Source organism: Pelophylax lessonae (assembly GCF_965119305.1).
Source record: "Pelophylax lessonae genome assembly, chromosome: 1".
Classification (NCBI taxonomy): domain Eukaryota; kingdom Metazoa; phylum Chordata; class Amphibia; order Anura; family Ranidae; genus Pelophylax; species Pelophylax lessonae.
The window spans coordinates 350,411,822-350,435,770 of record NC_138768.1 but is presented as its reverse complement, the minus strand read 5'-3'; the positions used below and the strand labels follow the sequence as shown (position 1 = coordinate 350,435,770).

The 23,949-nt window shown below is 43.3% G+C and overlaps 1 protein-coding gene across 2 annotated transcripts in view; it reads right to left on the bottom strand.

The window, feature by feature from the left end:
• Positions 1–76: 76 nt before the first annotated feature.
• The window catches only part of LOC309545090 (G-protein coupled receptor 54-like), a 240,844-nt gene continuing 216,971 nt past the window's right edge, over positions 77–23,949 (bottom strand). For both annotated transcript variants that reach the window (XM_082244223.1, XM_082244224.1), the window contains exons 4-5: positions 7,616–7,854; positions 77–633 (exon numbers count right to left, since the gene is read on the bottom strand). In XM_082244223.1, coding sequence (XP_082100349.1) covers positions 283–633; positions 7,616–7,854 — 590 coding nt within the window. In that variant the 3' untranslated portion in view covers positions 77–282. The remainder of the gene's footprint in view (positions 634–7,615; positions 7,855–23,949) is intronic.

Genomic DNA, 23,949 nt, shown 5'->3' with positions numbered 1-23,949 from the left:
ATCTTCAAGGCCAAATATTTCATAACCTAAAAAAAAAATCACCTAAGCATTCTAAGCATTTACAGGTGGCAGAAAACTGGGTACAGGTCCCAAAACATAGGCAATGCATAGAATTTACATATATTGTCAAATGAATAATTTCCACAGTGTAATCCCTATTACTATTTAATAAAAGCTTTTGAATAGTTACATCACACCTTCTCCCCGTATCAATAATAATATGCTGGACAATGCCTTAGTAGTTATTGCAGATAGAAAATAAGAGTACTTTTATTGGACAAGTCAAGTTCCTGATGATATAAAATGCATTTCTGTGTTACCAACTGCTCCAGTGATGCACTTGACCTTTGGCTTGAAAATGAATGGAAATGCTTTCTTAAATGACTTCCTGAAGTTTGCCCCCATGAATGCATACACAAAGGGATTGACAGATGAGTTGGAGTAACACATGCAATGAGCAAAAATCTTCAGTTTGTAGGTTTCATAACTTTGCTGGAAATTAGAATCAAATGCTTGAAACAAAATAAAAAGCTGGATTGGTCCCCAACAGATGGTAAAAAGCAGGACTATCACCACCACCATTTTGGATATCTTTGCTCGCACTGCCTCTGATCTCTCTGCCAAAAGTTGAACCTTTAGAAAGCAGAATAAATGATTAGCTTTTTGGAATATTTCAGTGAGACATAACACAGGAAATTATATTCTATAGATTTTCAGTCAAACCATGATATGGCTTTTATGCTTTTAAGTGTTTAAGGGTGTGGAAAAACTGTGCGACTCTGCCCAGCACCACATAGTCTCTGCAATGGAAATGTCCCTGTTGGGAATTACTGCACATTCATTCCTATGGATGAGCAATATTCATGGTGGCCTCCAGCTGTACAGTGCATTGTGGCTCACCCATAGGAATGTTTGGTGAAGGATCACTGTAATGAGAAGGAAGATATATTGACAAGGAAGGCTAATCTCAGGAAGGTGAAGGGAGGGGAATTAATTAAAGGACAACTGTTTTAAAGGTGCAGTTGCACATTCAAGCATAGCTACAGGATATATGTATGCCAGCCAGTGACATGTATGCCAGTCAGTGAGCTGAAAATGCTAATCCAGGACATACTGAACCATGCTAATCCCAGGGCAAATTATTTTACCTTTACAGGGGAGAACATAAGTTTCTAATGTTCTAATGTCAGTGTTTGAAGTGATGGCCCTGTCTTCTACATCTGCTATTGCATAGTAATGGGAAAGGACATGCCCATTCCTCCCTAAAGGTGCAGGCAGGTGACAAGGCAGTGTGGGTTGCTGGTGTGTTTCTGCGCCTTTAGGGAGGAATAGGCTGCCTATTGGCGGTGTACAGTATCTATCTATCTATCTATCTATCTATCTATCTATCTATCTATCTATCTATCTATCTATCTATCTATCTATCTATCTATCTATCTATCTATCTATCTATCTATCTATCTATCTATCTATTCGAACATGGAAATCCCATAAACTAGAGTTAGGACTGCACTATACAGAGGGACTGTGACAGGGCAGTGCAGCTTCCACATATTTGCAAAGGTTGCACAACTACGTTTTTGCAAATTGGGCCTATTATCACCAATACTAATGAATTCAGAATTTCCTCCAGGGGTGGCCTATTGTCCACTCTCAACAAGCAACCAGATACTGGTTTGCAAATCCATCACCTTCTTCAGGATGGGAGGTTAAATTCACATGAAAACTTAAACACACTTTGGGCAGACCCACATTTAAGCACATTGGAATAAATGCAAATTAAACATTACATAGATTCCATCCAACGCTCAAACGATCTATCTAAAGCCTTACCCTCTTTTGAAAAACTATGCACAATTCAAGCACCTTAGCGCCTTTTAATTTCGACACTACACAACATGTTGTGGGAAAACACTCTAGCAAACTTACCAAACACCAGTTGGGGAAAAAACTATTGTCATGTACACAAAGTCTCCATCAATGTCTCTATCCAAGAGAAAAATTACAAAATTATATTCGGCTAGTACTGCACCCCCTCTATTTTACAAATATTCAATGCCTTTATTTCAAACAAATGCTGGAGGTGTCAACAAGCAACCGGTGACCTCCTACACATTTGGTGGGAATGTTCACTCATTAAACCCTTTTGGAAGAAGGTACATAAGCTACCCCAAAAAATACCTACCTGCTCTCTAGACTTCCCACCTGCACAATTCCTACTTAACTACCACATCTCAAGAGATACACCATAAATCAAATTTTTTGCCATGATGCTAGTTAATGCGGCCAAATTGTGCATATCTAAACCAAATTGTGCAAACCCCCAAAACTCCTATGTCAGACTGGTACAAACGCATAGAGAAAATAGCCGAGATGGAGCTTGTTTCGATCTCAAAAGACTCCCCCCACAAATTTGCATCTACTTGGGCCTGTTGGACCCACTGCAAGTCCTCCAATTAATATCTACAAACATTGGGCATTCCTCTTTCAAACCTGACCTAAGCATCTAAGCTTCCTTTTTCTTATAACAGACTCAAACGCATTTTTTACAAGCTACTCAACACTGGACACAGCTTAAACTGACCATCACTAAGCCTTATTTTTACCACAGAGTAATGTATTAATCTGTCAAAGACTACACTAATTTAGTTGAATTATATCCTTATACTTACGCACGGTCTTGTGCAATTATGGTCAAGTACTCTGCCATATACGGTAATTTGCCTCATTTATAATCAACACTACCCTCTTCCCCTTCTACTGCTGGATTCTTTCCCTCCCCTCCCCTCCCCCACTATCCTCAAATTCAGGATCACATCTTACTACATTGTCTGGGCAGGACACATGCACTCACAGAGATGTTGAATGTTACGTAACAGGATCATTCCTTCAAGGTATACTGTATCTTACACACTGAAATACGTATCTGACATAATTTCTGCTATGTAACAATTCTAAGACAAAACAGAACCCTGCTCGTTGCCTATGGCAGATCTATTCTTTTACTCGTGGATCCTTATGCTACTCCTTACAGAAACACCAATGTAATACTAGTAACTTCTGAATACATAGTTCAATTGTTTTTGACATTATATACCATTGTTTATTACTTACTACTGCCTGTTAAGTTGATATATTTCTGTATCACATTGAGCTTGTTAATGTAATGCTTCCATATTATGTTCCCTTTTACTTTTCTCAATAAAATTAGTTTCGAACAAAAAATAAAAACGTTTTCGCAAATTGTTACAGTGTGAATGTTTTTTTGATTTTTTTGTGGGAGACTACACTGGACTGGTGAATCAGCAAAAAAGTTATTGTTTTTGGTGGATATTGAGGTGATGAATACAGTGGAAGTCTCTTCTTGGGAGTTGATCCCCAAAGGCAGACAGTGGTAGTGTACTCTGTTGAGATCTTGGGGCTGCTATTTTTCAGATACGACGGCAATGCCGTTTCAGCTGGAGTAGCTTAAGTGAGTATGAAAAGGCCAGTAACAGATGATCATCTCACTTGATGGTTTATTTTACAACTTTATTAAAGATGCAAAAGTCACAGGTGAAGCCAACACGTTTCAGGGGAACAGCCTTTGTCTAATTCATTGCTAGTAAGTCAGCAAAACATACTTACATAGTTACATAGTTAGTCAGGTTGAAAAAAAGACAAAAGTCCATCTGGCTCAACCAATAAAAAAACAAAAGGAAGGCGAAAAAACCCCAGCAAAGCATGATCCAATTTGCTACAGCAGGGGAAAAAAATTAATTCCTGATCCCCCGAGAGGCAATCTGATATTCCTTGGATCAACTTTACCTATAAATATTAGTACCCACTTATATTAAGTCCACCCAGGAAAGAATCCAGGCCTTTTTTAAAGCAATCTAGTGAGCTAGCCAGAACCACCTTTTGGAGGGGGTCTATTTCACATTTTCACAGCTCTAACGGTGAAGAAACCTTTCCGTATTTGGAGACTAAATCTTTTTTCCTCTAGACATAAAGAGTGCCCCCTTGTCCTCTGTGTTGACCTTAAAGTGAACAACTCAACACCACGTTCCCTATATGGACCCCTTATGTATTTATACGTGTTGATCATATTCCCCCTTAATCTCCTCTTCTCAAGAGAGAATAAATTCAGTTCCTCTAATCTTTTCTCATAGCTGAGCTCCTCCATGCCTTTTATCAGTTTGGTTGCCCTTCTCTGCACTTTCTCCAGTTCCCCAATATCCTTTTGAAGAACTGGTGCCCAAAACTGAACTGCATATTTCAGATGAGGTCTTACTAATGATTTGTACAGGGGCCAAATGATATCTCTCTCTCTCTGGAGTCCATGCCTCTGTTAATACAAGAAAGGACTTTGCTTGCTTTGAAAACCGCAGCTTGCCATTGCATGCTATTATTAAGCTTATGATCTACCAAAACACCCAGATCCTTCTCCGCTATGGATTGCCCCAGTTCTACTCCGCCTAGTATGTATGATGCATGCATATTCTTAGCCCCCAAGTGCATAACTTTACAGTTATCAACATTAAACCTCATTTGCCACATAGTTGCCCAATGAAACAGTGCATTGAGGTCAGCTTGTATGTTGGAAACATCCTGTAAAGAAGTTATTCCACTGCAAAGCGTGGTGTCATCTGCAAAGACTGAAATGGTACTTTTAATCCCAGACCGTATATCATTTATAAAGATATGAAAAAGTAAGGGTTCCAACACTAAACCTTAGGGTATACCACTGATAACATTAGACCATTCAGAGTAAGAATCATTAACCACTACTCTCTGAATTATATCTTTAAGCCAATTTTCTATCCATTTACAAACTGCTCTTTCCAAGCCTGTAGACTTTACCTTACACATTAGCCGTGTGTGGGGAAGTGTCAAACGCTTTTGCAAAATCCAAGTATACTACATCCACAGCCACCCCTCTGTCCAAGGTTTTACTTACCTCCCCATAAAAAGAAATCAGGTTTATTTGACAACTTCTGTCTTTCATGAATCCATGCTGTCCATTGCTTAAAATATTTTTTTCCAGCAAGAACTCATCTATGTGGTCTTTTACTAAACTCTCCAGTATCTTCCCGGCTATAGAAGTTAAACTAACAGATCTATAGTTACTTGGCAAAGACTTTGATCCCTACGCTAATCCAGTGGTACTATTCCAGTCCTTAACAAGTCCCTAAAAATTAGAAACAAAGGCTTTGACATTACAGCGCTCGATTCTTTTAGAATGCGTGGGTGGATGCCATCTGGTCCATGTGCTTTATCCACCCTTATTCTGTCTAAATATTTCTGGACCATATCACTTTTGAGCCACTGTGGATCATTTGGGGCTGTGTTAATACCATCCTCATGGTCATGAGCTCCCCCATGCTCCTTTGTATACACAGAGCTGAAGAAAGTATTTAATACATTTGCCTTCCCTTTGTCCCCAGTCACCCACTCCTGATTATTTTGTAAAGGGCCTACATGCTCAGACCTAACCTTTTTACTATTAATATATTTTAATATATTTAAATCATGTTTTGGGGTTTGTCCTACTATCTTTTGCAATCTGTCGTTCATTTTGAATTTTTGCGTCCTTAAATTCCTTTTTACATATTCTGTTATATTCTTTGTAACAATTAAACAATGATTTTTTTTTAAAGCGCTTTTCTTTTTATTTATAGATTTTTAACTTTAGCCATGAGCCACATAGGTTTTATTTTTAGTCTTTTAAACGTATTACCCATGGTAATATACTTTGCAGTGAGTTTGCATAAAGTATTTTTGAAAATTTCCCATTTCTGATAAACAGATAAGAATTCAATGTCAGATACATATGGAAAAAGTGAAAAATCTTCTATAATCTGTGTTAGTACATCTGTATACGTGAAACCAAATATAAACATCTGTACATAGCTTTTTATATCTGTAAAGGGTAATAAATAGTAAATAAGAATAAAAAAGTAAAAAATCTTTAGCAAATAAGGTCATTCCTTGCTTTTTTTTTTAGTGAGACTCCGTTTGACAATTGAGTCTTGTTATATAATATTTATTACTTTTTACATATGTATTTGACATCAAATTTTTATCCATTTTGCTGACTTACTAGCCCTGAAAAAGGGGGAGGCTGTTCCACTGAAATGGGTTAGCTCCACCTATAACCTTTGCATCTTTATTAAAGTTCCAAAATAAACCATCAAGTGAGATTAACATCTGTTACCGGGCGTTCTTTCATACTCACTCCAGTTTAATTATTTATTTTGCAAGCTAGTTGGTAAGTGTACTTGGAAACTTTTTGTTTTGCTTGCTCTGTGCAAAACCTCCCGCTTGCACTTTGCTCTTTTATTTTCCTGGCTAGCTGGTAACTGTCCTGGGAACACATTTTTGTTTAGTTTAATAACTGTTACACTTGTCTGTGTGCTTATGTCAGCTCTCAAGTGAACTTTTAGCCCTTCAAATGGGCTTGTATCATAGCTGGTCATGTGAAGATGCTTGGCAAATGCAGATCAAAATAGAGGCTAAGATCGGATAGGATAATGCAGTTCCACTTTAAATGGAAATGATGTACTGCTTTGGCAAAGGCCTCATTTTGATAGTAGCTGACACCCGTAGTCTGTGAATTAGTGCCTTTTGTATGCGGCTTTAGCTGCCAGATGTTGTGTGCAAGCAGCCCGTTCATTTTTATTGAGAAGCAGCAGCTGCACAGACACAGCCATTTGTCCCTATTTGACAGCTGCGTGGGTGCAACTGAGCGTCTTGAGCACAGACAGTCTGCATTCAGGGGCTGTTAACCTTTTATGTGCAAGGCTGTCAATTTGGGGTGAATGAGGCCCTAAAAATTTCATATAATATAAACTAGCTCTTCAACCACTTGCCACCAAATCAAGTACCTGTACATCAATGATTTCAAATGGTTGTACTGGAGTCATGCCTGATATTGTTTTCTTTAGAGCAAACAGTCGGCTTTCTTGTAATAACAACTGGCTAAGCAGCCGCTCGGCTGTTATTACAATTAGCAGGAGGGGATGTCCCCCCTCCTGCTGCCTTTTTTGGCTTGCCCAGGCTCTCCCGTCCCATCAGGAGATCCGAGCTACCAGCCGGCACATCCACCAGCTGGCTGGAGACCCGAAAAAAGCTTTGATCAGGTCATAATTTTAAAGGGTGACATGTTAGGTCTCTATTTACTCAGCATAACATCATCTTTCACGTTACACAAAAAAATTGGGCTAACTTGACTGTTTAGTTTTTTTAAATGAACTGATGTGTATTTTTATTTTTAAATTGCATTTGAAAGACCTCTGCACAAATACAGTGTGACATAATATATTGCAATGACCGCTATTTTATTCTGTAGGATCTCTGCTAAATATATATTTATATATATAATGTTTTGGGGTTCTAAGTAATTTTCCAACAAAAATTACTGATTTTAACTTATAAGCAACAAATGTCAGAAATAGGCCTAGTCTTTAGATGGTTAAAGATTTAAGTAAATGAGTAAATCAGAATTAGTATAATCTAATATAATATAAATCAGTATATCATTTATAGCATGGCAAAGGTTGTATGTAATGAATAACAAGTAAAGTTGGATTGATTGATCGTTGTCTATTGTTTTCTAATTATTTTCCCAACTTACCTGGTAGTTGTTGTCAATGGGCTCTACAATAGGTCTGCTCATTCTCTTCAGCATGAAAGCATAGCATACACAAATTGTTAGAAGTGGTAATAGATACACTGCTAGAAAAGTGTATAGTATGAAAGCCCTCTGATGGATTACTGTAGGGAAAGCTTCTATGCAGTAGGTCTGTGGTCCATACCAGTAGCCAGTACTCAGTTTTTGGTACATTGCAAAAGGAATAGATAATGCAAAGGAGCCTGGAAATAATAACAGAACATTTATGTTACATACAGCTATCATGGGGTTAAAAATTAGCAAGTGTACGCTAAAAGGAAAGCTCATTACTATGAAACAGCGTGTGATTATGTCTTGGATCTTAATGTACGCTTGAAGCGCAAGTAACTCCGTTTTTGGATATTATTATACGCCAAGCACAATTAATCCCAATGTTGTAAAAAAAAGCACAGTTCTCAACTCTTTTGTAAAAGGTAATGGAGCGCGCTCAGCAGTACCCAGTAATATAGACACACAGGCTGTTATCACATTGGATGCACGATAGAATGTCCTGCCTAAAGCATTGAGCTTCCTTTATTTATGGGACAACACAGGGATAACAGCAGAAAGCGATGGCTTTACAACATCAGCCAATCAGTTCCAAATGTACAGTCACATGACATAAGTTACTCTCATAGAATCAGCCAATGACACACCTGTATACATTCAAATATACAACAGAAATGGAGAGTACATGATCGTGAATGAGCAGAACAGTGTGCACGACTTCCTGCAGTTGGTGTGTGGAAATCCGCACACCGTAGTTAACAATGAAGCCCACGTGTAGCGGAATTCGCGCCTCACACTACACAATGAAACCAACATGTAGAACTATGAACGCTACTCTGTTCAAACTCGTGCATGCATTACCACCACTACTTCTGGAGTGAATCCCATTCAGCAAGGCTCAGAGAACAATGCCTAATAGAATTATACCACTGTTCCCTAAGACGTGAGGCTATCTGCAGGGAAAGAGCCATGCTGTTTCCACTATGGTGATCAGGCACAGTAGAAAGACATGAGCATGTATCCCTTCATAAAGGCAGATAGATATCAAAATGACAATAAATTGGGGGGTACCCACGCGCTATCACTCTTACAAAATACAGATTCAGAAAGAAAAGCCGCTAACACCAAAAAAGACAAATTCCTAATGTCTATTTAAGCAGAATAAAAAAGAATAGGTAGTCTTGCGCTATTCCAAATAATTGGTAGGAAATAAGTGTACTAAGACTAAGTACTAAATGCAGGAAGAGTAGGTCCAAATTTCCTTTCATGCAATCTCGAAAAAATATAATAAAATAAAATGTGGTGCTGGTAAATGATCTCCAGTTAATTAAGGGTAAAGCTGTATTAAGGTGTCCCCTGATCCCCTGATGAAGTCACGTGACAGTGATGACATGCATAGGGCAGCTGATCTACCGAAATAGCTGCCAGAGGGAGCCGGTCATCCTTGCTTGTTATGCCGCTTGCGGCTGTTTTAAATGTAAGTTGTTAGCGATTTTATTCAGTAAAACATTTTAAAACAATATCACACTATCGGAGCCTTCTCTCCCCTTTACACTTGCCCTGAGTTATCCATCTGGATCATGCACCAGTGCTAGGACCAAAGAATGATACACCTCCCCCCGATGAGCGATCCCAAGGAGACTGCGGTGCAAGGAGGAGGATTCCCACATGCAGACCTGCCTAGGAGCCGGATTACATGCTGTTACCTTACAGCTGTAAGGTAAGGAGCTAGTACAGCCATAATCACCAGGGATTCCTTGCCCCTTCCAGCTAACTCATTGTTGCCAGCTTGGGAGGTTCCTCACTGGGGATAGACTACTAGAGGGTGCATCACTGCATCATCTGAGTTTCATATATACAGACTGTATCACCCAGTGTAATTGTACATTGCAACATATCATCACCCTTCGGGCTCACACATTTGTATATTTGTGACATTTTTGTGCTAATATTTTCGGAGTATATATTGGAACTGCACTTTGCAACATATTTTCAGCCTGCTGGCTCACATTTTTTACCTCACATTTTTGTGCTAACATTTAGATTTCTATTGCACTGTCCTTATCTGGGTTTTCAATAATTTGTTACCCTATTTATTTATTTATCATCTAGGACAGGGCTTCCCAAACTTTTTTGGGCCGAGACCCACTTATGAATACAGATTTTTTTCGGGACCCACTTGCTTGTAATTGAATATTGTAAAGCGCTACAGAATTTATTGGCGCTATATAAATGCAAATAATAATATTAATTTTGCATATTTTAAAGGGAGGGGGATGTTGAATTAACCACTTGCCGCCCGCCCGCCGTCAAATGACGGCGGAGCAGTGCGACCATTGTTCTGGGCCGCCACCATATGACAGCGGCCCATTCAGGCAGGGCAGGCACGCGATCGCGTGCGCGCCGCCCTGCACTGTCGGTGGCGGCGTGTCCCCGGGACACAGCGCGTCGCCGGCAGGGGGGAAACATCAATGGGCATGGCTGTTTCCCAGGTGATCGGCTGTGATCTAATCACACAGCCGATCACAATAGTAAAGCCCAGAAGATGACCGCGCAGCGCGGTCATGTCGGTGGCTCTGTGTTCCCTAGGAACACAGCTAGTCACTGGCAGTAGTAAACAGTCACTGACAGTGGCTGTTTACTATTTGATCGGCTGTGAATCCATTCACAGCCGATCACAAAATGTAAACACAGAGCAGTAACTCACTGTTACTAGCTCTTCTCCCCTCACACACTGTTTCCAGTGTGAGGAGAGCAGAGCCAGAAACAGTGAGTTACTGTTCTGTACACCTGTAAAAGTAAAAGCACAAAAATAAAAGGTCCCCACATAGTCCTCAGCCCCCCCCCCCATTGCACCTGTCACCCAACAGTGCCCAGAAATTGCCACTCATAAGGCTACGTTCACATGTGAGCGTAGCGATCGCGGGAAGAATCACAGAGATTCTGCCCACGATCCGGAAATCATTGCAAATCGCGGGACGCCTGTGCGTTGCCCGTGATTTGCAATAGCATCCCAAACGCTGTGCGATGTTGCCGTGATTTCTGCCTGCCGAATCGCGGTAACATCGCGCAAACAACGCATGACACCCAAAAAAGGTACAAGAGTTTCTTTGGGGCGTCATGCGATCGCTACACTCACATGGGAACGTAGCCTAAAGTTCACCTGTCACCAGAGACTGCCATCAGTACCGCCGTGCACCATCGCCCGTCACCTGTCACCCATCGGTGACCATCGCCCGTCACCTGTCACCCCATCAATCATCGTCAATTGTCACCCCATCAGTCATCGTCATCTGTCACCCCATCAGTCATCGTCACCTGTCACCCCATCAGTCATCGTCACCTGTCAACCCATCAGTGACCGTCACCTGCCACCTATCAGTCACCTGCCACCCATCAGTGATCATCCGCAGTCAACCGTCACCCGTCGTGCAGCCCATCACAGCCAGCATGTCAAAAAGGATGTACAGCAGCGAGGAGGCCCTTCAGGCCCTCTCCATGACTGATGAGAGCACCGATCCCCGATTCGGAATTTGAAATCGCTAATAGTAGCGGATGGGAGATGGACTCGGACTATTCCTGTACACTTTCCTTTATAGAATGTATTTTGGGGTGCAATTTTTGCTATATACATGCAACCACCACCACCTAACGACTATATACGTCGGCCATTTAAAGCTAAATACTGGGGTTATGGCAGCAGATAGCTGCCATAACCCCGGTATTTTTTTATAAATGGCGGTCGGTTGGCTTTCAGATAAGGGTGGTCCTAGTGGCGGATTCGCCGTGGAATTACCCTTACGGTGCAGGGGAAGAGGTGCCCACGTCCCAGACGTTTTCCCAGCTTACTGGACCCGCCGGCAGCGGGGAAAACTATCCGGTCCCGGATCCTCAGAGACAGGAAGTTGAGTGAGGGCAAGATGGCCCTCACTCGACTCTATGGTCTTGGAGGACCGGAGCTACGTCAAAAGTCGTTGCCTAGCAACCGGTTTAAAGGGCCTTTTTTTTTTGTTTTTTTTTCTTTTTCAACAATTTTTTTTTTTCTGTTTTGGTGTAGTTGTGAGGTGTGAGGTCTTTTTGACCCCAGATCTCACAATAAAGAGGACCTGTCATGCCTATTTCTAATACAAGGGATGTTTACATTCCTTGTAATAGGAATAAAAATGATCAAAACATTTTTTTTTTAAACTGTGTAAAAATAAAAAATTAACAAATAAAATAAATACGAAAAAAAAAATGAAAGTGCCCTGTCCCGTTAGCTTGCGCGCAGAAGCGAACGCATACGCAAGTCCCGCCCACATATGTAAACGGTGTTCAAACCACACATGTGAGGTATCGCCGCGATTGTTAGAGCTAGAGCACTAATTTGAGCCCTAGACCTCCTCTGTAACTCTAAGCTGGTAACCTGTAGAAATTTTTAAAATGTTGCCTATGGGGATTTTTAAGTACCAATGTTTGGCGCCATTCAGTGAGCGTGCATAATTTTGAAGCATGACATGTTGGGTATCTAATTACTCGGCGTAACATTATCTTTCACATTATGGAAAAAAATTAGCTAAATTTACTGTTTTGTTATTTTTTAATTCAAAAAAGTTAATTTTTTAAAAAAAATTGCATTTGGAAGACTGCTGCGCAAATATGGTGTGATAAAAAATATTGCAACGACCTCCATTTTATTCTGTAGGGTCTCTGCTAAAAAAAATATATAATGTTTGGGGGTTCTAAGTAGTTTTGTAGCAAAAAAAATGATTTTAGTTTGTAAACGCCAAGTGTCAAAAATAGGCCCAGTCTTAAAAGTGGATAAATGGACAACTTTGTGTAAAGTGCTACTTGGATGTTGGGCCTCTGTATGTGGCTAGGCTGTGTAAAAGTGTTACACATGTGGTATCCCATACTCAGGAGGAATAGCAGAATGTATTTTGGGGTGCAATTTTTGCTTTGTACATGCTATGTGTTAAAAATATTGCATAAATGGACAGCTTTGTGTAAAAAAAATGCGTTTTCATTTTCTTTCCACATTTCCCAAAAACTTGTGGAAAAAAACGACATATTCAAAAGACTCATTATGCCTCAAAAATTATACGTTGGGCTGTTTGCTTTCCAAAATGGGGTAATTTTATGGGGGTTTCCATTGTCCTGGTGCTCCAGGGCCTTCAAAATTGCGATAGGTTGTCAGGAAATTATATGTGAAATTTGTGCTCCTAGAATGCCGGACGGTGCTACTTGGATTTTAGGCCTCTGTATGTGGCCAGGCTGTGAAAAAGTCTCACACATGTGGTATTAACCTAATCAGGAGGAGTAGCAGAATGTATTTTGGGGTGCAATTTTTGCTATGTACATGCTATGTGTTGGAAATATTTCATAAATGTACAACTTTGTGTAAAAAAAAAAATGCATTTTAATTTTCTTTCCACAGTTTCCAAAAACTTGTGGAAAAAAATGACAAGTTTAAAAGACTCATTATGCCTCAAAAATTATACGTTGGGGTGCTTTCTTTCCAAAATGGGGTCATTTTATGGGGTTTTCCATTGTCCTGGTGCTCCAGGGCCTTCAAAAGTGCGATAGGTTGTCAGGAAATTATATGTGTAATTTATGCTCCTAGAATGCCGGATGGTGCTACTTGGATGTTGGGCCTCTGTATGTGGCCAGGCTGTGAAAAAGTCTCACACATGTGGTATCGCCATACTCAGGAGGAGTAGTAGAATGTGTTTTGGGGTGTAGTTCCAAGTATACATATGCTGTGTGAGAGAAATAACCTGTTAATACGTCAATTTGTAAAAAAAAAAAAAAAAAAAAAATCTTCATTTTGCAAAGAATTGTGGGAAAAAAATTACAACTTCAAAAAACTCACCATGCCCCTTATTATATACCTTGGAATGTCTACTTTCCAAAAAGGGGTCATTTGGGGGGTATTTGTACTTTCCTGACTTTTTAGTGTCTCAAGAAATGAGATAGGCCTTCAGTACATCAGGTGTGATCAAGTGTGATAAATTTTCAATGAATAGCACCATAGCTTGTGGACTCTATAACTTTCACAAAGACCAAATAATATACACTTATTTGGGTTATTTTTACCAAAGATAAGTAGCAGTACAAATTTTGGCCAAAATTTGTGAAGAAAAATTACTAATTTGCAAAATTTTATGACAGAAACAAAGAAAAATGCGTTTTTTCACGATATTTTCAGTCTTTTTTTATTTATAGCACAAAAAATAAAAAACCCAGTAATGATTAAATACCATCAAAAGAAAGCTCTATTTGTGTGAAGAAAAGGACACAATTTTTTATGGGTACAGTGTTGCATGACTGAGTAATTGTCATTCAAATTGTGAGAGCGCTGAAAGCTGAAAATCGATCTGGCCAGGAAGGGGGTGAAAGTGCACTGTAGGCAAGTGGTTAAAAATATAAATTTACTACTTTTCAATGTATTATTGAATACACTTAATTAATGACACAGGTCATGGTAAGGGCATGGCACAGGCCATGGCACAGGTGATGGTACAGGCATGGCACAGATGATGGTATAGGCATTACACAGGTGATGGTACAGGCATGGCACAGGTCATGGTACAGGCATGTCACAGGTCATGGCACAGGAGATAGTATAGGCATGGCACAGGTCATGGTAAGGGCATGGCACATGCATGGCACAGATGATGGTATAGGCATGGCACAGTTCATGGTAAGGGCATGGCACAGGTGATGATACAGGCATGTCACAGGTCATGGTACAGGAGATGGTATAGGCATGGCACAGGTCATGGTAAGGGCATGGCACAGGTGATGGTACAGGCATGGCACATATGATGGTATAGGCATGGCACAGGTCATGGTACAGGCATGGCACAGGTCATGGTACAGGAGATGGTATAGGCATGGCACAGGTGATAGTATAGGCATGGCACAGTAGGTACATACATGGCACAGTAGGTATAGGCATGGCACAGTATGTACAGGCATGGCACAGTAGGTACAGGCATGGCACAGTAGGTCTAGGCATGGCATAGTTAGTAGGTACAGGCATGGCACAGTAGGTACAGGCATGGCACAGTAGGTATAGGCATGGCACAGTATGTATAGGCATGGCACAGCACTGCTACTTACTGTGCCCGGATTGTTACCCACTGCAGCTCACTGTTCACTTACCTGCTCTCCTAGGCAGTGGGCTGGCTCGACTCCTGTCACTCCACACTCTGAGACGTCCACGGCGCGCTACTCCTCTCTTCGCTCTGACGGCGGCGGGAACCGGCAGGACGGTGACGGGTCGGACAGTGACTGACGCACGCACCGGCACCGCCCCCAACCAGAGCTGGGACAAGGTCATCCAGCGCCCAGGACGAAGACACCAAACTGCGCCCCCCACAAGATGTAGGAGCATAATGTTTTAGCAATATAAAAAAAATAAAAAATAAAATTGAGCACTAATTGGCACACTTAGGCCCTAAGCACACATTCCTTTTCCAAGCCAAATATTTCCACAAACAAATATTCTCCCTCCTCCCAGTACACATCTCTCCCTGCTGAAATCTCCCTCCCAGCACAAATCTTTCCCCCCATCCTCTCTAAACTCAAAGCCTCTCTTCTCTTCCCAAATGTTCCCTGCTAGCACAACTATCCCTACTCAAAAAAGCACCGTTAGCACACATTCTCACCCCTCAAATTTCCCCTCCAAGCACAAATTCTCCCCTCTCCAAATCCCCCCTCCCAGCACAAATCTTCTCCTCCCCCAAATATCTCCTCTTAGCACAAATACCCATCAATTTTCCTACTAGCACAAATCCTCTCCCCCAAATCCCCCCCCCCCAAAAAAATGTTTTTCCTTCTTGCACAAATCCTCTTCCCCCATCCCCCCAGCACAAACCCCCCAAATCCCTCCTCCTAGCACATTCCACCAAATTCCCCCTCCTAGCACAAATCCTACCCTGAAATTTCCCCTCTAACACAAATACCCCCAATCATCCCTACTAGCATAAATCCCCCCCCCATCCCCATTTCTAACAGCCCAAAAACTCCCCATCCTGGCACAAATCCCCCATCACCTCTTCTAGCACAACCCCCCCCCCAAATGCCCTCCTAGCCCAACCCCCCCCCCCAGCACAAATCCTCTCACCCACCATCACAAATCCCCCCTTCTGGCACAAATCCTCTTCCCTCCATCCCCACAGCAAAAGTCTCCCCTCCTGGCACAAATCCCCCCCTTCCCATAGCACAAATATCCCTCCTGGCACAAATTCTCTTCCCTCCATCCCCACAGCAAAAATTACCCCTCCTGGCAAAAATCCTCCCCCCCCCCCCATCCCAGCAGCACAAATCCCCTTCCTAGCACAAACCCTCTTCCCCCATCTCCCCAGCACATATCCCCCCTCCTGGCACAAATCCTCTTCCCCCAACCCCACCGCACAAGTCCCCCCCCTCCTGGCACAAATCCTCTCCCCAGCACAACCCCCAAAATCACCCTCCTAGTACCCCCCCCCCAAAATTTCCCCTCCTAGAACAAATCTTACCCGTAAAATCCTCCCCCCCATCAAAAATTTCCCCCTAGCAAAAATACCCCCCATCATTCCTACTGGCACAACCCCCCCCCCCCAAATACCCCTTTTTCACAGCCCCAAGACTTCCTGTTCTGGTAAAAATCCCCCCACCCCATCCCAATAATCTCTTTAAGGACAATCCCCAAATCCCCCCCCCCCTCCTGGCACAAATCCTCACCCCCTCCTAGCACCCTCCCCCCAATTCCCCTGCTAGAAGAAATCTTATCCTGTCACCTCTCAAATTCCCTATCCCAGCACACCCGCCCCCCCCTCCCATATCGATCCCACCTAGAAGTAATCATCTTCTCCCCACCCCTCCTAGTACAAATACTTTTTTGGGGGATTGTCCTTGGGGGGGGGGGAATAAGAGAATTTGTACTAGGAGGGGTGGGGAGAAGATGATTACTTCTAGGTGGAATTGATATGGGAGGGAGGGGGGGGATTGTGCTGTTATGGGGGGAATTTGGGAGGTGACAGGATAAGATTTGTGCCCCCAGTGCAGTTCTCCCTCCAGCAGGCAGACCTCAGATACAGCGTGGCACATCGATCTGTGATTCTCCTCTTCTGAGGCTCCTCCTCCTCTTCATATGTCAGAGCGGAGGAGGAGCTTAAGAGAAGCTGATTCCTAAACCTTTGCACGGACAGCTCGGGAGAGATGAGGCTGCAGAAGGGGAAGAAGATTGCGGCTCAGGGATGACACTGGGTGTCAGATCGGGACTATACAGAGTTTGTTACCCGCCCCCATTCCACATTGTTTTCTGGGAGGAGAGGGCGGGTAACAAACTCTGTATAGTACCAATCTGACATCCAGTGTCCTTCCTGAGCCGTCCCTCCCACCCACCCCTTGTACTGGCCCTGCCCCCAACGATGTCACAGCCGGGAACCCCACCCCCTCCCCCATAGCCAGCAATACGTCCAGCGCCCCTAGTGGGCTTTTAAATGGTAATTTTTTTTCCACTGCAGAACTGACTGCTCTAACGCTGTTGGCGACCCACTCAGATGCGGCTCGCGACCCACCAGTGGGTCGCGACCCACAGTTTGGGAAGTCCTGATCTAGGATATATGCATGTATTTCTATTAAGGTTACTGTACACTTTTGACACCTTAATACAGCTTTACCCTTAATTAACTGGAGATCAAGTATCGGCGCATTTACCAGCACCACATTTTATTTTATTATTATATTTTTTAGTACACTTATTTCCTACCAATTATTTGGAATAGTGCAGCACTACCTATTCTCTATGATATCAACATGATATTGACTTCACAGAGCAAACATATCCCAGCCGAGCGAACAAATCTGCACATTATACAGGGGCCCCTGCTGGTGGTCATGTCCTTGCTGCTTGATCCTTGAACTCCGCACCGCAATACACATAGATCTCTACCGGCAATCAGACCCACGCATAGCGCATGGAGTCAGGGCCGATCCTGGGCGGGTGCACGGGGTGCACCGCACCCAGGCGCCATGAGCTGAGGCGGAGGAGGGGCGCCGAAGTCCTCCCCTCCTCCAGCGGCAGTGGCCTGCCCCGGGTGCCACTTACATGGGGTGTGTCAGGCCGGTGTCCTGCCCGCATCTCAGTGTGAAGCAGCTCCTTCAGTCCACGCTGCTCGTGGGGCGGGGCGGAGCCGGGGGTGGAGCTGCGGCGGGAAGAAGGTGAGTGCCCGAGTGTCTGTGTTGTATAGGAGGTTGATGGGGCAGCTGCATATGGAGGAATTGATCTTTCCCTATTCTTCCTGCAGCCGCCGAATGCCTGATTCTCCTCCTCTCCCTCCTGCAGGCATTCAGCCGCTGCAGGAAGAATAGGGAACGATCATTTCCTCCATATGCAGCTGCCCCATCCCCCTCCTATACAACTTCTTTTGCTGGCCCCCCAGTGCTCTCCAGCCCCCCCCCCCCAGTGCTCTTAGCCCCCTTCAGTGCTTTTAACCCCCCTAATGCTCTTAAACCCCCCCCCCCCGTGCTCTTAGCCCCCCTCAGTGCTCTTAACCCCCCCTCAGTGCTCGTAACCCCCCTCAGTTCTCTTAGCCCCCCCTCAGTGCTCTTAACCCCCTCCCCTAGTGATCTTAACCCTCCCTCGGTGCTCTTAGCCCCCCCCCAGTGCTCTTAGCCCCCCTCAGTGCTCTTAACCCCCCCTCAGTGCTCTTAGCCCCCCCTCAGTGCTCTTAACCACCCCCAGTGCTCTTAACCCCCCCCTCAGTGCTCTAAACCCCCCTCAGTGCTCTTAGCCCCCCCGTCAGTGCTCTTAGCCCCCCTCAGTGCTCTTAACCCCCCCTCAGTACTCTTAGCCCCCCTCAGTGCTCTTAACCACCCCCAGTGCTCTTAACCCCCCCCCCCTCAGTGCTCTAAACCCCCCTCAGTGCTCTTAGCCCCCCTCAGTGCTCTTAGCCCCCCCCCTCAGTGCTCTTAGCCCCCCTCAGTGCTCTTAACCCCCCTTAGTGCTCTTAGCCCCCCTCAGTGCTCTAGCCCCCCTCAGTGCTCTTAGCCCCCCCAGTGCTCTCCACCCCCTGCACCTTCCAACCCCCCTGCAATGCTTTACAAACCCCCCCTTAATTCTCTCCAGCCCCCCCATTCCCCCTGCCCTTCAGCTCCTCCAGTGCTCTCTGCTTCCCCTGTGCTCTCCGCCCCCCCCCCCCCGTGCTCTTCTATCTTCTATCATGTCTGCAGTCTCTGACCTTCTCTTGTATCATGTCCTCAGTCTCTGACCATCTCTTGTATCATGTCCTCAGTCTCTGACCATCTCTTGTATCATGTCCTCAGTCTCTGACCATCTCTTGTATCATGTCCTCAGTCTCTGACCATCTCTTGTATCGTGTCCTCAGTCTCTGACCATCTCCTGTACCATGTCCTCAGTCTCTGACCATCTCCTGTACCATGTCCTCAGTCTCTGACCATCTCTTGTATCATGTCTGCAGTCTCTGACCATCTCCTGTACCATGTCCTCAGTCTCTGACCATCTCTTGCATCATGTCCTCAGTCTCTGACCATCTCCTGTACCAGGTCCTTAGTATCTGACTATCTCCTGTATCAGGTCCTCAGTCTCTGACCATCTCCTGTACCATGTCCTCAGTCTCTGACCATCTCTTGTATCATGTCTGCAGTCTCTGACCATCTCCTGTACCATGTCCTCAGTCTCTGACCATCTCTTGTATCATGTCCTCAGTCTCTGACCATCTCCTGTACCAGGTCCTTAGTATCTGACTACCTCCTGTATCAGGTCCGTAGTCTCTGACCATCTCCTGTATCAGGTCCGTAGTCTCTGACCATCTCCTGTATCAAGTCCGTAGTCTCTGACCATCTCCTGTATTAGGTCCGTACTCTCTGACCATCTCTTGTACCATGTCCGCAGTCTCTGACCATCTCCTTTAGCAAGTCTCCAATCTCTTAAGCCCCGTACACACGTACCGATCGTCGGCCGACGGAACGTCCTACAAATGTTCGCGGCTGGTGTGTTTGTTGTTTGTCTGTTGAAAAGTGCTCCAAACTTGCCCAGGACATTTGTCTTCCGACAGAAAATGACGTCACTACGTTCCACGCACGTTCGCCGCTACAAAAGAGGAAGTGAGTGTTTGGCCGTGACCCTTCTGGGCATCTCGCGCTGATTTCGGTAGCATTTGTTTGGTTGACGACATTTCGCTATTTTCCGAGACATCGTTCGAGAATTTATTATGGCGACCGTGAATTCGTCCGTTGCTGTCGTTAGTGTTGGAGTTTTGGCTCTGAGACGACGTACGAGCAATAGGAAGAAGAAGCGGACCTCCTGGACGAAAAATTGGTTGCTTAACCGTGATCAATTTTCTCATATGTCCTTGCTGAGGGAGCTCCAGGAAAATAATCCTGATGACTTCAGGAATTATTTGAGGATGACGGATCCCATCTTTTACCGTCTTCTTGCCCTGGTGTCCCCCTATATTCTGAAGCAGGATACTTGTATGCGGCTTGCAATTACTCCTGAGCAAAGGTTAATTGCGACGTTGAGGTATCTTGCAACAGGGAGAAGCCTGCAGGATCTGAAGTTCACCACAGGCATCTCCCCCCAAGCTCTTGGAGTCATCATCCCTGAGACCTGCTCTGCCATCATCAAGGTCTTGCAGAAGGACTATATCAAGGTATGTTTGATTTTTTACATTACATTACATGTATTACTAGTTTCACCCGAATTATGATGTTTTTGGATGTACAGCAATTGACACAGGCCATTATTTGTAAACTACCCTCTGTCCGCATGCACATAGTAGTAAAGATGTAGATTATCTTTAACCATTTGTAAAATTACCCACTAACCACCCCACCATTCTCTCCTATGTGTCCCTAAACGCATTGCCTGTTAACAGTATTTTGAATTTGGGTCATTTTATTGCTTTCCCTCAAACAATTATTCCTTGGCCAATGTTTTAGTACCTAGTTAATGATTTATCTAAAATACATCAGTCCATCCATTCCCACCTATGATTCTGTATGTTTATGTAATGATGTTAAAACCTTCACTGACCACAAGCCCTAATTGATGTATAAATGCCCAGTTTTACTTACCCATCCCCCCACCCACATGCTAAATCTCAAAGTCAGCATATACCAAAGCTCAAGTTCAGAGGTCTTCAAACTATGGCCCACCAGTTGTTCACGAACTTCAATTTCCATCATGCCTAGTCATGTCTGTGAATGTCAGAGAATTACAAGGCCTCATGGGATGTGTAGTTCTGCAACAGCTGGAGGGCCGTAGTTTGTAAATCTCAGCTCTAGCTGGTGAGTATAATGGGCCATACACACTAGAAGATTGTCAGAACAATTTATCCTTCCGATTTACCAAAACCAAATAATATGAGGTCCAACAAACACTTTCAAATCCTATGCAATCTGGTAGGCCCTTGCACTACATAGAAAAGTTAAATCTGCACGAAAAAGTCTTCAGAGAATCTTCTAGTGTGTATGGCCCTTTACAATATAAGAACAATAGGAGGTTGAAAAGAAATGTATGTAGATGTTACATCCCCATATCCAAACCTTTGCCTTCCTGTTGTATATTTTTTTAGCAAGTTGCATAAGCATTTAACAGACAACTGTGTGTGTAATTAATAATGTGATGTGCTCAAGCACTAATTTTATTTTTATTTTTTTTTTTTATTTTTTCCCCACAGTTTCCTTCAAACGCAGAGCAATGGCTGGAGATTTCTGATCAATTTCTGGAGAAGTGGAATTTTCCCAATTGTGGGGGTGCTATTGATGGGAAGCACGTCCGCATTGTCCCCCCTCCGAATTCCGGCACATTTTATTATAATTATAAAGGTTTTTTTAGTATAGTCATGCTAGCCATAGTTAATGCAAACTATGAGTTTATTTTTTTGGATATTGGCAAAAATGGCCGCAATTCGGATGGGGGAGTTATTGATCAGACGGAGTTCGCTCGTCGTCTAAAGAACGGCACTCTGAACCTGCCATCCAGGGAGCAAACTGTTGAGGGTATGAGCTTTGTGTTTATCGCAGATGAGGCTTTTGCGCTTGGGGAGCATCTCATGAAGCCCTACCCTCAGAGGAACCTCACCCCAGACCAAAGGATTTACAACTACCGGTTGTCCAGAGCTCGCAGAGTTGTGGAGAATGCCTTCGGGATAATGGCCAACCGGTTCCGGATATTCCTGACGTCCATAAACCTGGCACTGTACAAAGTGGATAATGTGGTCTTGTGTTGCTGCATTTTGCACAACTTCCTACGCAGGAATGCACAAAATTATGTCTTGCAGCAACTGGATACTGACCCTGCTATGCCAGGTACAAGTGGAGAGGCCCAACCTTCTAACCAAGTGGAGTCCATGACGTCAATGGAAGTTGGACGGTCAGCATTGGCATCACACAGGGCCCGTCAGATCCGCCAGGAATATCTGGACTATTTCGTGGGGAGAGGAGCTGTGTCCTGGCAGCAATCACTGTCACACACCCATTAATCTTGTTAAAGATTGGACACACAAGATAAATGTCAGAGATATATTATTTTTCAACACATTAAACAAAAATTGCAATGATTCTGTATTGTGGATTATAATCATTTGGGCACATATGCCAAACACAATTATTTGGGTTAATCATGTGTTATATATGTGTGACTTTGGAAGGGTTAATACATTCATCAGTGTGTTTCTTGACTGTAGTCTCTCACCAGCTGATCCAAAGTGATGATGGCCATGTGTTATTTTTTAGCCAGTGGTGTAAATACAAGGGCCTTCTGCACCCCACAAAATGTACACAAACCCTGTCACATTGAGAACTAGGTCACACCCAAGGTTCATCTAATGTCACCTTACATTGGTGTTCATTGTCCAGAAGTTGCCCATACTATATATTTCATATAATACATTAGGGTATTAACAAAGTACCTACACCTGTTATGTTGTGTTCATTTATGACATCCTTCTCACTGCCCACCAATGTTAGGATATGTCAGTGTTATGTGAAACTTGATCATTGTTCATCTCAAAGTGTTATATATATAGGTAATGGAAAGTGAACTAGAGCAACGAACAAGCAATACACTATAGATTACACTGATCTCCCTACACTGATTGCTACTGGCAATATCAATGCCATATTGAATCCTAGGACTGCTAGTACCTTGAGTGTTGAGTCACACTTATGCGATGCGGGAAGTCTGCGACTTTGCAGCCTTCCAGCATTGCATAAGGGTGACCCGCCACTTACTTTTTGCACAGGATTGTATTCCACAAGTGTTAAGCACTGTGCGATCCAATCCAGATACATCAGAAATAAAGGGTCATGTGCGACTTGTATGCGTGTTCAGTGCGAATGTAGCCATACAAAGTGTATGTCTCAATTCACACTGCACATCTGATGGCATGTAATATCGTAGCGCACTGCTCCTTTATTACATGCGATCAGATGTTCATGCGAAAATCAGCTATACAGTTTGTATGGCTCAATTCGCACTGCACTCGCACAAAAGTCGCACATGATGCATTTATTCAGCCACATCAGGATAGGATCGCACAATCGTTCAAACTTGTGTGATCCGATCCTGTGTGAAATGTCAGATCGCACTGTGATATGCGTTAAAACTGGGGGTATCTTTAACATTTCATTGACACCTCCAGCAACTCGCATATGGCAGTGACCAAAATGCTTTCATTAACATGTAAATATGGGAATAGGACAGCCATCATACATTTAGTGCTTCTTTACACAGCTTTAGACCTCGACCCCCCAACTAAAGTCTAATAAAGAATTGAACACACATTGTTGAATGTAAAAACGTTTTAGTATCAAACATTCACAGGGTTAGGGTTAGGGTTAGGGTTAGGGTTAGGGTTAGGGTTAGGGTTAGGGTGTTGTAAAGTGCTTTTCCCAAACTTGGGTACACTCTTTAACATCTGAGTGTAATTAAAATGCCCTAAAACATTCTAAAAAAATTGTAACATCAGGAACATCCCAATACAAACATTAAAAACCTAGTAAAATTGTGGCTTAAAATTTGCCAATCATGTCCACAAAATTGCGCATTTTGATTTGTAATGCCGTTGCAGTCTCCTTTATTTGTTCCAGGTCTGCGCAGCATTGGAGAGCCTCACGGGTCAATTTGGCTAATGTGCAACTATGTAAAACATGGTCTGTAAAAATTAAAAAAAAATGAGTCAATGTGAATCACCTACATGAGGTCATAATAATAGAGAAACATTTGGTGTCCAGGTAATCTTAAATTCCTCTCGAGTTAATACCTACCCTGTTCTTATGCTCTTTTGCCCTAG